Raw genomic sequence first — 14,137 nt, 5'->3', positions numbered from 1 at the left:
TAAAAGTCACAACGGTAGATACCCCTTACTTCTGTCATATTATTCTTTATTTGCTTACTTGATCTACCACTGTTTTCTATTCATTCTCCTTGAAACTTTTAAAAATTGGATCTAAAAACTTATAGGTTTAGAGTTTATTGTCTTATTGGGCAACTTTTTTATAATTTCTAGAAGTCCCGTCAAACACTGCCATTATACTCATCTACGACCGTCCACTGCATCTTCTCTTTATTGTCATTGCTATTTTAAAAATCAAACATAATTATCATTTAGGTTCATTTTTTTTACTTTCTAGAAGTTCCGCCAAAATGTCAGCGACTTTGTCACTGTACTCCTCTACGGCTCACCCGCTGCAGCCCTTCTTTATTGTTATTGAGATTTTAAAATCAAACAGGATTATCATTGGGGTTTAATTTTTTTACTTTTTAGAAGCCCTAACCTTTAAAAATTGGACCTTATAGTTTTTAAAGTTTATTATCTTATTGGGTTTCATTTTTTTATAATTTTTAGAAATCCCGTCAAACGCTGCCACCATACTCCTCTACGACCTGTCCGCCGCATACTCTTTATTGTCATTAGGATTGTAAAAGTTGAACATAACTTTGCCATTGTACTCCTATACTACCCGCCCGTTACCTTTCATTTTTTTATTATTAAGATTTTAAAAATCAAATATGACTATCATTGGGTTTTTTTTTACTTTCTAGAAGTCCTGCCACCCGCTTTAACCGATTGCTTCACGACCTGTCTGTTCTACTTCCTTTTAATCATCATTAGGATTCTATTTGGTGTTTTATTAATAGTTTTTAGATGTCCCTTCAACCGCCATCACTCTGCTACTCTATAGGCCTGCTACTTAATTAATCAAGTCATGTGTTTCAGATGGTTTTTTCTTTTAGTAATCTTTATTTTTTTCTCACCAATTTTAGTTATTTATAAATTGTATTCCTAGTTGATATCTTATTTTTCTTTTTCTCATTTCAGAATTTATTTTATTTTTCGTATTGTGTTCTTTTGATATTTTTATTTTTATTTTCAACTCAGTTGTTTTAAAATTATATTCCTATTTTAACTCTCTTTTTAATTTGCCTAATTTCATATTATATTTTATTTTTTTATTTCGAATTTTAGTTAATCTACTATTGGGTTCTTATATGCACTCTTATTTCAATATTGCTTATATTTAATTCCGATTTTTAGTTAATTTTAAATTATATTCCTACTTGAACTCTTCTTTTCGTTTCTTTTTTCTAATTTTGATTTTTTATTTTTTTTATTCCGAATTTTAATTAATCTCGTATTGGATTCTTGTATGGATTCTTCTTTCAATATTCCTTATTTTTAATTCCGAATTTAATTTATTTTTAAATTGTATTTCTACTTGGACTCATCTTTTTTTTGCTAATTTCAGATTTTATTTTATTTTTATTCTGAATTTTAATTAATCTCGTATTGGGTTACTATATGGACTCTTCTTTCGATATTTCTTATTTTTAATTCCGAATTTTAGCTATTTTTAAATTGTATTTCTACTTAGACTCTTTTTTTTGGTAATTTCGGATTTTATTTTATTTTTATTTTGAATTTTGATTAATGTCGTATTGGGTTTCTATATGGAAATTTCTTTCAATATTTCTTACTTTTAATTTCGAATTTCAGTTATTTTAAATTGTATTTCTACTTGGACTCTTCTTTTTTTTCTTTTTCTCCGATTAATGTGGGAATTTCCAGCCTCCACAGCGAACGTGGTGCCTTCTTTCAAGGCTGTTTTAATAATATAACTAGAACTCTAACTCTTCTTTTTTTCTTATATTAATGTGAGAATTTCCGTTCGAAAATTTTGGTTATTTATAAGTTGTATTCCTATCTAAACTCTCAATTTTATTTTATAATTTCAGAATTTATTTTATTTTTACTCCAAATTTCAATTAATTGATCTCATGTTTCGTTTAAGATGGTCTCTTCTTGCAACATTTCTTATTTTTAATTATGAATTTTAGCTATTTCTAAATTGTATTCCTACATAAACTACTACTATTTTTCTAATGTTGAAATTTATTTTATTATTTTCGAATTTTAATTAATCTTGTCTTGTTTTCCAGATAGACTGTTCTTTTAATATTCTTTTTATCGAATTACAATTATTTTTTTCTTTTACCCAAAAGTGCACACATATATCAAATTGCACTTCTGACTGATGAAGCTGCTATGAAGGTGAAGGTCTTATGACATAAAATTTTTTTTCCTGCGACAACTCATTTTTTATGAAATTATTAATTAAGTATATATTGAATTACGCACATGCCTTTAACCACTGGCGTTTTGCATTTATACTGCCTAATTAATCGTAAGCCAGTGCAGCCACATGTATATGGCCTTTACTGCTAGGCTTGTGCATACAGCATATGGTATGCTATATGTATGTACTGTTTAGTTGTTCCTATTCTCCTAGCAATGCATGGCCGTATATATATGGTGAATTTAAATGACTCTAATTACAGACTTCAGGCTCTAGCGCCATATGCATTCAAATATGTATTGCCAAGTCCTAATCCGATTACAGGCTTCAACAGGACCAACACCTATACGTCAGAATCCTACTCCTAATCAATTTATGTTTCTAGTATATGTAGACAGATCAGTCCAATGTAGCCTTTTAGTTTCCTATTGCATTTAAGTTAGTTCCCAAAACTTATTTGTAGCCTTATTAAATATCAACCGTTATAATTTAGGACTATCACGATCTAGCGGTGTAGATTTTATCTTTTTCTTCGATTAATGTGGGAATTTCTAGCCTCCACAGCAAAATAAGTTTGATGTGATGACATGTTGATGTGATGAAAAAGAACTAAGGTTTAAACACAGCCAAGGTATGTCAATGTATGGAATCACAATATCACATCAATGCAAATAATAATTAAAAAAACAATATCACACACATCAATGGGCAAAAATGTTTGACCCTCTGTTGCAACATGGATCATGAATAGACCAAATAAGTTGGCCGAAAAGATAGTTCTCAGGTTGACAACAGCACAAGACTAGCCAAAACCCAGTTCAACATTTTGAGCATATTACAATGTTACTGTCTGCCACAGTGCAGTAAGCACCTAGTAAAAACAGAGTAACTGGTGTCAATTACAACCGGATCAACTGACTGGATTGATCGCAAGAACCGGTGACGCTGCAGCGAACATCATCCGGACCAGGACCTAAGTCTATTTTCTAAGTGGTAGTGTGGCACTAAGCTGCAACATGACAACAGAAGCAACTAATTAACATCACATAAAAACATGGATATCTACATGCATGCTTGGTTATCTTATGGCTTCAACAACTTGGGCTACCAATTCTCCCTCATAGCCTGCATTGCATGAATTGGTTTGAATCAGAAGAAGAACCAACCCATTGGAATCACAAGTGCACTCCAAATTCTAGATAGGCATACCTCAAGTCATTGGGTCCATCAAACCAACACCAACACCATCGATCTTCATACATGACATACTGCCACTAGCCATCTTATTGAAATACCTAGATCTTATATTTGTCGCGATGCCAAAAAAAAAAACAACTAAAAATAAGAGAGAGCATCATTTGGCGTCCATGTTGAGATGGCATAGAGTATTCGTCCCTTCCATCCTTGCAAGAGCCATTGGTGATCTATATCTATCACGAAGTCCTTGTGGTAGCAGTCCTTGACCTTGTTCCGCACTACCTGAACAATTTCTGGATTCAATGGCAGTTGCTTGAAGCCAGCCCGTTGATTCCGCACCTGCCATTGCTTGTATGTCTCAGGGCGCTCCACCCGATCTATGCCCTCACACGCAATGACATTCAGAGCAGCTCGTCCAAAGATGTTTTGCTCAATCAGCAGCCGCTGTTCGCTTTCCCTTGGGGTAGTTGCATCCAGAACATCGAACAAGGCCGAGTAAAAGAACAAAGCCTCCCGGAACCGTGTCACAAAGAATGGTGCACTGAATGAGCCATTCACTATTGCATGGATGAACACATGAGGCTGCATCTTCCGGATGTTGCTGAGCACAATATCCCTTGGGCTGTCGATCACAACACTCTCATCCATCAAGTTCTTAAATTGATACTGGCAATTCACAATGAGCACCTCATCAGGATCAATGTTCAGATCCTCTTTGCGGACTGACTCCATCTTAACCGCTGCAATGGCATTGTACTTGAATGGCACCCCAAACTCCTGGGCGTATTTACTGAGCCGGTGCCCTGTCTCCTCAATACGCTCAGTTGGCCGGAAACCAGGCTGGGGGAGGTCAATGCCAGTCATCCTTACCTCCGGTGGCCCACCCTCCCTTTGTGATATCCGCCGCAGGAAGCACGGCCACTGGAACCCATACTGTATACCGTAATCAACGATGTGTATCTTCTTCTTACCCAAGGAAGCATTGTAGATGGTTTGATTGGAGAAAATGAAGGACACCTTCTTGAAGCAGATGGCAGCCATGTACAGCTGGTACGCTTGGAGGATGTCCACGGCTGAGGTGCGCTTAGCCACGAGCGACTGGTGCACCAGGCTGCCCGTGCCAGCGATCCGCGCCTGCAAGCCCTCAGCAAAGCAATGAGCAAGGCGCTGCGTCGCGTCGCCGGTCGGTTTCGCGTGCTGCTTGATCTGCTTAAGCAGCTCGGTGGCGCTCCGGCGGTCGTCGGTGGCCACGGCCTGCGCGCAGTGGATGAGCAGCGTGCGCAGGTCCACCACGTCCCTCCCGCCCCGCCGCCCTCCCTTCACCTTCCCGTTCCCACCCTTCCCGCCGGCGCTGGCCTCGTTCTTGGCCGCCTCCTCCTTCATGGCAATCCTCAGCTTCTCCATCATCTCGGTGCAATTCTCATGGGAGGGCATCATCACCTTGTCGAACATGGCGCGCGCCGCGACATCGTCCCCCTGAACCGCGGTCTGCTTGCTGCTCCTCCCTCCCTCCAGCTCCAGCTCCTCGTCGTCGTACGGGTTCTTCCGCCCTCGTCCGCCGCCGCCCGAGGCGGTTGCCACCACCACATCCACCGCCTCCTTCTTCACGCTCACCACAGGCGCCGCCGCCGCAGCGAATCCAACCTGAAGCTTGTCGTCGCTGGGCAGGAACCTCTTGGCCTCCTCGAGACCCCTGAGGTAATTATTCTCCGACGAGGCCTCGAGGTCGATGATGAGCTTGTTCTCGGTGGGGAGGAACTTGTTCGCCTCCTCCATCCCCTTGAGGAAGGCGGAGCTCATGAGGTCGGAGTTGGCCGCGGCGAAGAACGCGGCGGGATCGAGCTCGATGCTCTCGTACTGCGGCACGGGCACCGCGGCGGCGGCAACGGCGGTGGCGGTGGCGGCGGCGTCGTAGGAGTTGATGGCGGCGGAGGTGTCGGAGGAGGAGGTCGGGGAGAGGCGGGGGTCGTCGGAGTTGGAGGAGCGGGAGTTGGAGGAGGGATCGGAGAGGATCTCGAGGAAGGGCTGCTGCGCCTGGAGCAGCGCCGGGTTGTCGGGGTAGTCGTAGAAGAACTTGTCGTCGATGTCCTCCTCCATCAGCATCCTCGAGATGAACGGCAGCACCAGGTCCTCCGGCGCCTCCTCCCCCTCCTTCACCATCGTCGTCGCCGTCGTCGTCGGCGGCGGCGGCGAGGGGGGGAGGTCGAGGTAGGCGGAGGGGGAGACGGGGGCGAGGTCGGAGAGGTAGAGGAAGAGGGACGGATCGTCCTCCTCCCCACCACCACCGATGCCGTACACGTCTCGGATTGCATCATCTCCACAAGCGGGGAACGAGTCGGCCGCCGACGAGCCCATGGCGGCGGCGAGGCGGAGGAGGGGGTTTAGTGGATTTGTAGAGGCGGTGGCGCGGCGAGAAGGGTGGGGGGGGGGGGAAGCGAAGATTCGAGGAAGGAGGGGGATTGACCAGCGAAGAGAGGGGAGAGGAGAGGGAAATGGAGGAGAAGAGGATAGAGAGGGAGGAGGTGGGGTGACGGCGATGGACGGAATATTCCGGAAGTGGGAGCCAGCCGTCAGCGGCGGGGTGGGCCGGGGATGGATGGTTTGGGCTGGGCTGGGCTGGGCTTGGGCTAGGTGGATGAGCTTGCGGGTGCATGGCGACCGGGTCAACGTGATGAGTTCACTGGCTCGACCGGTGCGATGACCGTTTGTTCGATCTAAAAGCTACTAGCTGTACTTCCTAACAATAGTTTTCCACGTTCAATTTTGACCATTCTTCTTATATGAAAATTTTTTTAAAAATAATTAAAACATAAGTCATGAGTAAAGTCCTATTCATATTTTATCATCTTATAACAATAAAAATGGTAATTATAAAAAAAATTTAAATAAGACAGACGATCAAAGTTAAGCGCGGAAACTTATGGCTGCACTTATTTTGAGACGGAGGTAGTAACAATTAAAACTTTATACTAATTGTATTTTTGAGTTATTAGCTTGGTAGAATTTCTTTTGCTACGGAGAAACTCACTGTACGTCTAGTTTAAACATATGCTATATACACAACGTATTACTGGTTGAAGGTTTCAAATATAATATAGGCTCTTCTTAAGAAGTTTCTAGTAACTGTGTCCACTTTTAAGAATCTCCAACTAGCCCCCATCAAATAATCTAGTACTATATTATATTCTCGCTCTAGATTGTAAGGCTCAATAGTTATAAAATGTAGAAAATGAACTACTACATTAGTATCCAGAAACTATTTAATTTTTAAATGTTACTCCATTCATTCTATAATATAAGGCACAACCAATTTTCTTTGTTATATAATAGCTAGTTAAGGGTGATTGTGCCTTACTCCCTCCGGTTTCGTTTTAATTGACGCTTTAGACAATGATACGCTAGCTCTACAAGATATACCTTTAACCTTATTTTTCTATTATAATATATACAATAAATAAATACATGTTTACTTTTATTATAGTGTTTTGAAAGACAAATCTATATATGTTTTTCTAGTTTCTTTAAACTAAATATTTTTAAAGTTATTGATAGTCAAAGTTATAAAAGTTTAATCTCAACTATGTTCAAAACGTCAATTAATATAGAACAGATGGAGTATATTTTAGAATTGAGGGAGTATCATTAACTGCGCTAAATTTCCTCACTTCTCTCTCAACAGAGACATATAGTGTTTGGAGTGATCAGTACTTGACTAGTATTTGCTGTGGAAGGCTTGTACGGTACAGTTGAAGTATTATTGTTAGTTGAAAACTGTGCCAAGGAAAAAAATATAGAGTACAGTGCAACATAGGAGTGGTTACCCTCTCTATATTTTAATATATAACATCATTTACTTTTGAACACACGTTTAATCATTTATCTTATTTAAAAAAAAATTTAAATGTATAAGATATAAATCATACTTAAAATATTTGTAAGTGATAAAACAACTCACAATAAAATAAATAATAATTGCGTGATTTTTTTAAATAAGACCAGAATAATCAAATATGTGTTAAAAATCAACGTGTCATATATTAAAAAACGAAGATACTATTAAGCACATATATGTTGTTGAAATTGGAACAAGAACCTGGTCACTGACCCACATGTCATTGACTCATGTGGATCCTACATGTCATTGAGATACGGGTGATATATCTCAAATTTTACAAATATAGGGTGGCATGGTTTCAACAAACCCTAAAGACAATGCTCATAGTCCAAACCTTGCAAAATGGTAGTATAAGGTTATATAAGATTAGATATAATTGTTAAATTAAATTAGTAGAACTTGACCCGTTCTTTTTTATTAATAATATCCATTCTTAAAATAATTGATTCTTAAAACATGTGCAATAATTAAAATTTAAAATCATTAATTAATAGGTGCCAAAATTAGCATGATTTAGAATGTAAGAATCATATCGCTAGATTTATCAAGAAAATCTCGTTCATATAGTATCTTTTTAATAAATACATATATATAGTTTTAAAAAATAATGATGAAACATATGTGTCATAGACTGTATCGACGTTCAAAACATTATACTTATAGGAACAGAGCAAGTTTAATAAAAATTTGTTACTCTCTCCATCCCAATTTAGTCATCATATTTGAAAATAGCATTAAGACCAAAACAAAAAAAACATCATTTATTCTGAGATTAAACCTCATCGATCAAGATGATTAGATATGCGACGATGTCATTTACTCCTACATAGATAAGAGAGCAGATATGCAACAAACATTTTACTCCTGCACATATAAACGAACTGATATACTATGATGCCATTTATTTTTGCACTAATAAACGAGTAAACACCAGTTAGATGATGAATTTTGGAAGACCAAAAAATCTACTATATATCAAATTGGAAGTGTGACTATAATATTTTTGGTCCCTACATCGGGAGCAAATCAGCCTGATCTTACTAATAAATTCTAAGGTAGAGTACATAACAAGTTCCATGCATGCTTATGGTCAGCATACACAGTACTGTCAAGTGCTACAATGATCCAAATGGATTGTCATACGAGAGGTTGGAAGGTCAATTCAAAGCCGTGCATATACACGCAAATAATCAATACTCGCATACTATATATATATATACTCCCCGAAAATAAAAAAAGAACTATATATATACTGGCATCGACATGGGATCGAGATCAGCATGGAGACCTTGATGACTGTGCAGCCGTTGAGAAACATTTAATTCAATTAATGGCTGTAGCTAGGGTACGTTAGGATCGGAGTAGGTACCCTTAGGATCGGAGTAGGGCTGTCAACGAGCCAATCTTGCCTGCCTAGGCTTAAGCTCGACACAAGCTCGAGCCGAGCTTGAATCGAGCCTAGTCATCCTTCGAGGTTTTAAACAGGCTCGGCTCGAGAAGCTCGATCGAGTATAGGATAGTGTATATTTTGATGATAAAATTTTGTAAAAAAACAATAATTTTAATTAACAATATTGAAGAAAAAGATTATGAGAAGTTAATATTAATATATGATGCCACAATACACTAATTTTTCATATAAATAGAATTATTGAGATACTTCCTCCGGGTTGATAATACTTATCGTTTTGGACAAGGGCACGGTTTCCAAAAAACAATTTTGACCATTATTTTTTATTATAATATGTATAAAAGTATTAACAGATATATGATTTTATTAAAGTACTTTTTAAGACTAATCTATATATGTAGTCACCATATTTGAAAGATAAATATTTTAAAAATGATTTATAATCAAAGATTCTAAAGTTTGACCTCACACTTCTTTAAAACGACAAATATTATCAGCCCAGGGGGAGTAGCACTTATCATATATAAAAGGAAAAAGTTGCACACCTCGTTAGGCTCGTGAGAAGTTTGAGCTCGACTCGACAAAGCTCGCGAGCTTGTAGCTAGGCTCGGGTTCGGCTTATTAAGAGATTGAGCCGAGCTCAAATCGAGTCTGAGATGAGCCGAGCTCGAGCTGCTCGTGAGTCTTGAGCTTTTTTGACAGCCTTAGATCGGAAGAGTACGTAGTACACTGTACACGTCGTTGCAAGTGTATAGCATATATTGATTCTTCTGCAGTTGCACCTGCACTAGATTTGGACCAAATCTCATTTGGTGGATGCATGATGATCATCAGTGCAACTACCATAAGTTCCTATACACTAAGCTTATACAATGAAGTGGAAGAGAGAAGAAAAGAAAAGGAAAGAATCACCCGTCATGTAAGGGATAATCTTGATGCAAACTTTAAGAAAAATGATAGAAAGAAAAGTGGATTAACCAGGTAAAATAAAATTATTGAGATTAATTTGTTAGAGGTAGTGTAGAGCCTTAGGTTACACTTGATTCAAGCACAATGGGAAGAAAAGGTTTTTTTTTTGTTTTTCACGCATATGCTTTCCGAACTATTAAACGATACGTTTTTTTAAAAAAAACATATATAAAAAAGTTGCTTTTAAAATCGTATTAATTTAGTGTTTAATTAATCATATGATAATTATTTATCTCATTTTATGTATCTTCTTAATTAATATCTATTTTTGTTTTCTCTTGAACACACCTTAGGAAAGATATGGAGTATATCTGGCAAAAATAGGATACAAAATTAAATTAAGGATGTCTCCGCGCCTCTCTTTACAAATAATCAGCCACTCTCGTGGATTCGGATCCTCTGCATTACGCAGAGGGTCACTGTAGCCACAGTAATATGTGAGGGGAAACAGTATTCTAATGCACAGCACAGTCGCGATTACTGTAGCTACAGGGATGAATGTACTGTAGCACCGCTGGTTAGTGGTGTAGCAGATTTACTGTAGCATCTCATCTGATCCGTCCATCTTCTATCGGACGCTTCACAGTACATCTAAAGCTGGGCACTGTAGCTACCTCTGAATTTTCTCCTCCACAGCAGATGATCCGAATTGCACTCTCGTCTCTTCTCTCTCGAAATGAATAGGAGAAGCAGTCACACACGTCCGAGTCGATTCAGTTGTCACAAACCCATGTCACTTGCTAATTATTAAGGTGGTGTTTGGATCAGGGACTTAACTTTAGTCCCTATATTTAGATACTAATTTAGAGTATTAAATATAAACTACTTACAAAACTAATTACATAAATGAAAGCTAATTTACAAGTTAAATTTTTTAAGTCTAATTAATCTTAATTAGATAATGTTTACTGTAGCATCATATAGGCTAATCATGGATTAATTAGACTCAATAGATTCGTCTCGCGAATTAGTCCAAGATTATGGATGGGTTTTATTAATATTCTACGTTTAATATATATAATTAGTGTCCAAACATTCGATGTGATAGGGACTTAAAAGTTTTAGTCCCATCTAAATAGAGTCTAACACGATGAGATGTGTACTATCTCAATCTCAAAAGATGTTGAATTGAGCTGGCCGCAGCAGCTAGAGTTTACATCAAAGTACTCCATCCGTCCAAAAAAAAAAAGGCAAACTCTAGGTTTTCGTGTCCAATTTTGACTGTCCGTCTTATATGAAACTTTTTTATATTTCGTATTTTCATTGTTGTTAGATGATAAAACATGATTAATATTTTATGCGTGACTTGTCTTTTTAATTTTTTATAAGATAGACGGTCAAATGTTAGACACGGAAACCAAGGTTTGTCTTCTTTTTTTTTTTTTTGACAGAGAGAGTATATATCAAATGATCAAACCATAGTACGCTAGTGGACCCAAGGCTCGATCATGTGACCAGGAGGAGCCATCCTACTAATTAACTGGCCCACCACAGTAAATAATGTTATTTTATTTCATCAACATTTGCCTATGCTAATTGCTATTAATATGTTTTCCGTCATGCTCTAGAAAATTCCTAAGAGTCTGTCACTCAAGGTTAGAAAACAAAAGGTACAACCAAACAACAACGATTAGTATATATATAAGGACAGTAGGTCGACATTGCATATGTTGCATGCGCATGCATATGCCATCAACGTATCCTGTAGACACATTTTTTTTATTTATTATTGAAAGGGCAGTCGAGCAACTAACTTTATGATAGTAGAAGTAAAATATCCTTGTGCTCGCAAGTTAAAAAAGAATAAAGTGGAAAAACTGTGCATACATTTTAGAGATATTAATGGCTAGTGGACCAGAGGAATATACAAATTAGTACCCGTAACCACCAGATTAGGATTTCCCAAACCTCCAGGGCCGGGGTTACCGTGCCCTGGCGGTAATTACGGTTACCACGCGCCGTAATCGTAAAAAATCGTACAAAATTTATCAAAAATTCAAATTATTTTTTAAATTTATGAATTTAAGGAGGCTACCGTGGTATTTATATTACCGTATCCCGTGGTAAGCCCGACAACCGCGCAGTTACCGGTGATAACGTAAACCCTGCACCAGACAAAAGTGAAGAACAAACTATAGCTATATACTGTAGTTATCCAACATCCTTGATCATGCATCCTTACGGTGAAAATTGACTATGTAAATATGTGATGTCTAGCAGGCGAATGATCTGGTGATTAACTTTTCGATCATATGGAACAGGGAATAGTATGTTTTGAATAGGCTATAGAAAATTTATGAGAGTCTGTCATTCAATCTTAGGAAACAAGACGTAAAACCCGCACGACAACGACAAATATGTAAGGACAAGAAGTCGACATTGCTTTATGTCGCATGATACATATAATATATCATCAATCAACAGATCATGTACGTACACACATTTTATAGGCATTATATGGTTAGTGGACCAGGAGAGGTTGTACGTTGTAGGTATCCCGTAACCACCAGCAGAAATGAGAATATCGGGTGTGTTTAGTTCCTGAAAAAAGTTGGAAGTTTGAAGAAAGCTGAGAGTTTGGAAAAAAGTTAGAAGTTTATGTGTGTAAAAAAGTTTTTAATGTGATATGATGTGATGGAAAGTTGAGAATAGAGGGAAAACTAAACACGGCAATCGTATACATATATCATAGCTAACCAACGCCCCTACTCGTCCTTGCGATGAACAGTGACTATACATACAATGTGTGATCTGTGATACTCCCTCTCCGTCCCCTAATATAAGGAATTTTGATATTTTACTCGCACTGTTTTACCATTCGTCTTATTTAAAAAAATTAAAATTATTATTTATTTTATTTGTGACTTACTTTATTATCTAAAGTACTTCTTTTTATATTTATACAAATTTTTTTTGAATAAGATGAGTGGTCATACATCAGAAGCAAAATGTCAAAATCAATATAAGAGACGGAGGGGGTAGATATCAGCAGACCGATCGATCTGGTCGCTAGCCTTCTGATAGTACGGTAGGCATGACCTATCAGATTGATGTCGTACGTGATCAAATGGGATGCCGATGACTCGATTTACTACTGTGCATTTGCACATGCATTTGCATATACACCTAAGTAAAGAGGGAAAATTTAGTTGTAGCAGCTATATATATGGTATATCTCCTGCAAATTTGTTTGGAATTAAGCAAGGGTGGAACTAGCAATTGGCCAAGCCTCTCAGACTAGGCTACTTAATTTTCAGCTACGCAATACATCTCTATTCATTGTATAGTCCTATATGTGGACTACAACCTTAATGCTTAATTTGATATTCATGTCTAGTGTCATAAATACGTGTATTCTCGAACTAGAAGGGTGTAGAATAGAATTGGCATAAATAAGCATGCAACCACTCTAGCTAGCTCGGTGATGAATCGGATCAATAGGGACAAAAATGTGTCGGATACAGTTGGATATTGAAGGATGCCAATAGGTGACATAAGCAAACACTATTCATGTATAGTCATCGTGGTGGCAAATACATCCTCCATCCCATAATATAAGGGAGTTCTTCTAAATTTATCATGAATTATAAGGTGTTTTGGAATACTGAGACGGTACTTTATTCTCTACCTACCAACTTTTATACTCCCTCCATTCTAAATTGATCTACATATTTTATAGGCACACCAAGACCAAGAAAAGCTAATAACTCTCTCATACTATATTTATTCTAGCAACAAACTCGATGCATGCATCATCCCTAATATTTTCTAGCCAATAGCAAATCAAGATAGTGCATGTGGGTTATAAATACTTGTGTGCATGGATGCATGCATCAATGCCCATTTACTCCAATACACAAATAACGAATATACTTAATAATAAACACAAATATGTAGATCATTTAGGAATAACCTCAAAAAACTATATGTAGATCAATTTGGAATGGAGGGAGTACTATTTTATTCCCCCACCCACTACCTTTTATACTACTCCCTCCATTCCAAAATATAAGGCACAATTACTTTTTAAAGTTGTTTCATAATATAAGCGTGCATGCATACATGCCATTAACTAACACATCTTTTTCACTAAAATATTATTATTTAAATCCCCCATTATCAAGATCTCTAATTTTGTTGGGTGCATGCATTCTATTTATTACGGTAATCCAAACTATGATGTGATAATAATTATTTCTTGGTCTTTGAGTTAAGGGTGGTTGTGTCTTATATTTTAAAATGGAGACAATACTTTGTGTATGAATCGTATATAGGTCCTATTCGACTGTCCTTTTGTTGTAGTTGCACGGGCTACGGTTACTACAAGCTAGTAATAGTGACATACTCCCTCCGTCCAAAAAAAAGACTCAATTCCTGGGTTTCCGTGTTCTATGTTTGACTGTCCGTCTTATATGAATTTTTTTTA

General features: G+C 37.8%; 1 protein-coding gene across 1 annotated transcript; it reads right to left on the bottom strand.

Annotated features, from left to right (window-relative positions):
* Nucleotides 1-2,944: 2,944 nt before the first annotated feature.
* Nucleotides 2,945-5,797, bottom strand: LOC4352595 (scarecrow-like protein 34). Its single transcript, XM_015764663.3, has 2 exons — nucleotides 3,449-5,797; nucleotides 2,945-3,364 (listed from the first exon to the last, which is right to left on the bottom strand). The coding sequence occupies exon 1, from the start codon at nucleotides 5,789-5,791 to the stop codon at nucleotides 3,575-3,577; it is 2,217 nt and encodes a 738-aa protein (XP_015620149.1). The 5' UTR covers nucleotides 5,792-5,797; the 3' UTR covers nucleotides 2,945-3,364; nucleotides 3,449-3,574.
* Nucleotides 5,798-14,137: the final 8,340 nt, after the last annotated feature.

This window comes from Oryza sativa, chromosome 12 (genome assembly GCF_034140825.1).
Source record: "Oryza sativa Japonica Group chromosome 12, ASM3414082v1".
NCBI classification, from domain to species: domain Eukaryota; kingdom Viridiplantae; phylum Streptophyta; class Magnoliopsida; order Poales; family Poaceae; genus Oryza; species Oryza sativa.
Note: the sequence above shows the minus strand (reverse complement) of the source record. Positions and strands in the feature narration are given on the sequence as shown.

Excerpts from the sequence above, each read along its gene's own strand:
- LOC4352595 (XM_015764663.3), bottom strand. The coding sequence starts at position 5,791 with ATGGGCTCGTCGGCGGCCGACTCGTTCCCCGCTTGTGGAGATGATGCA.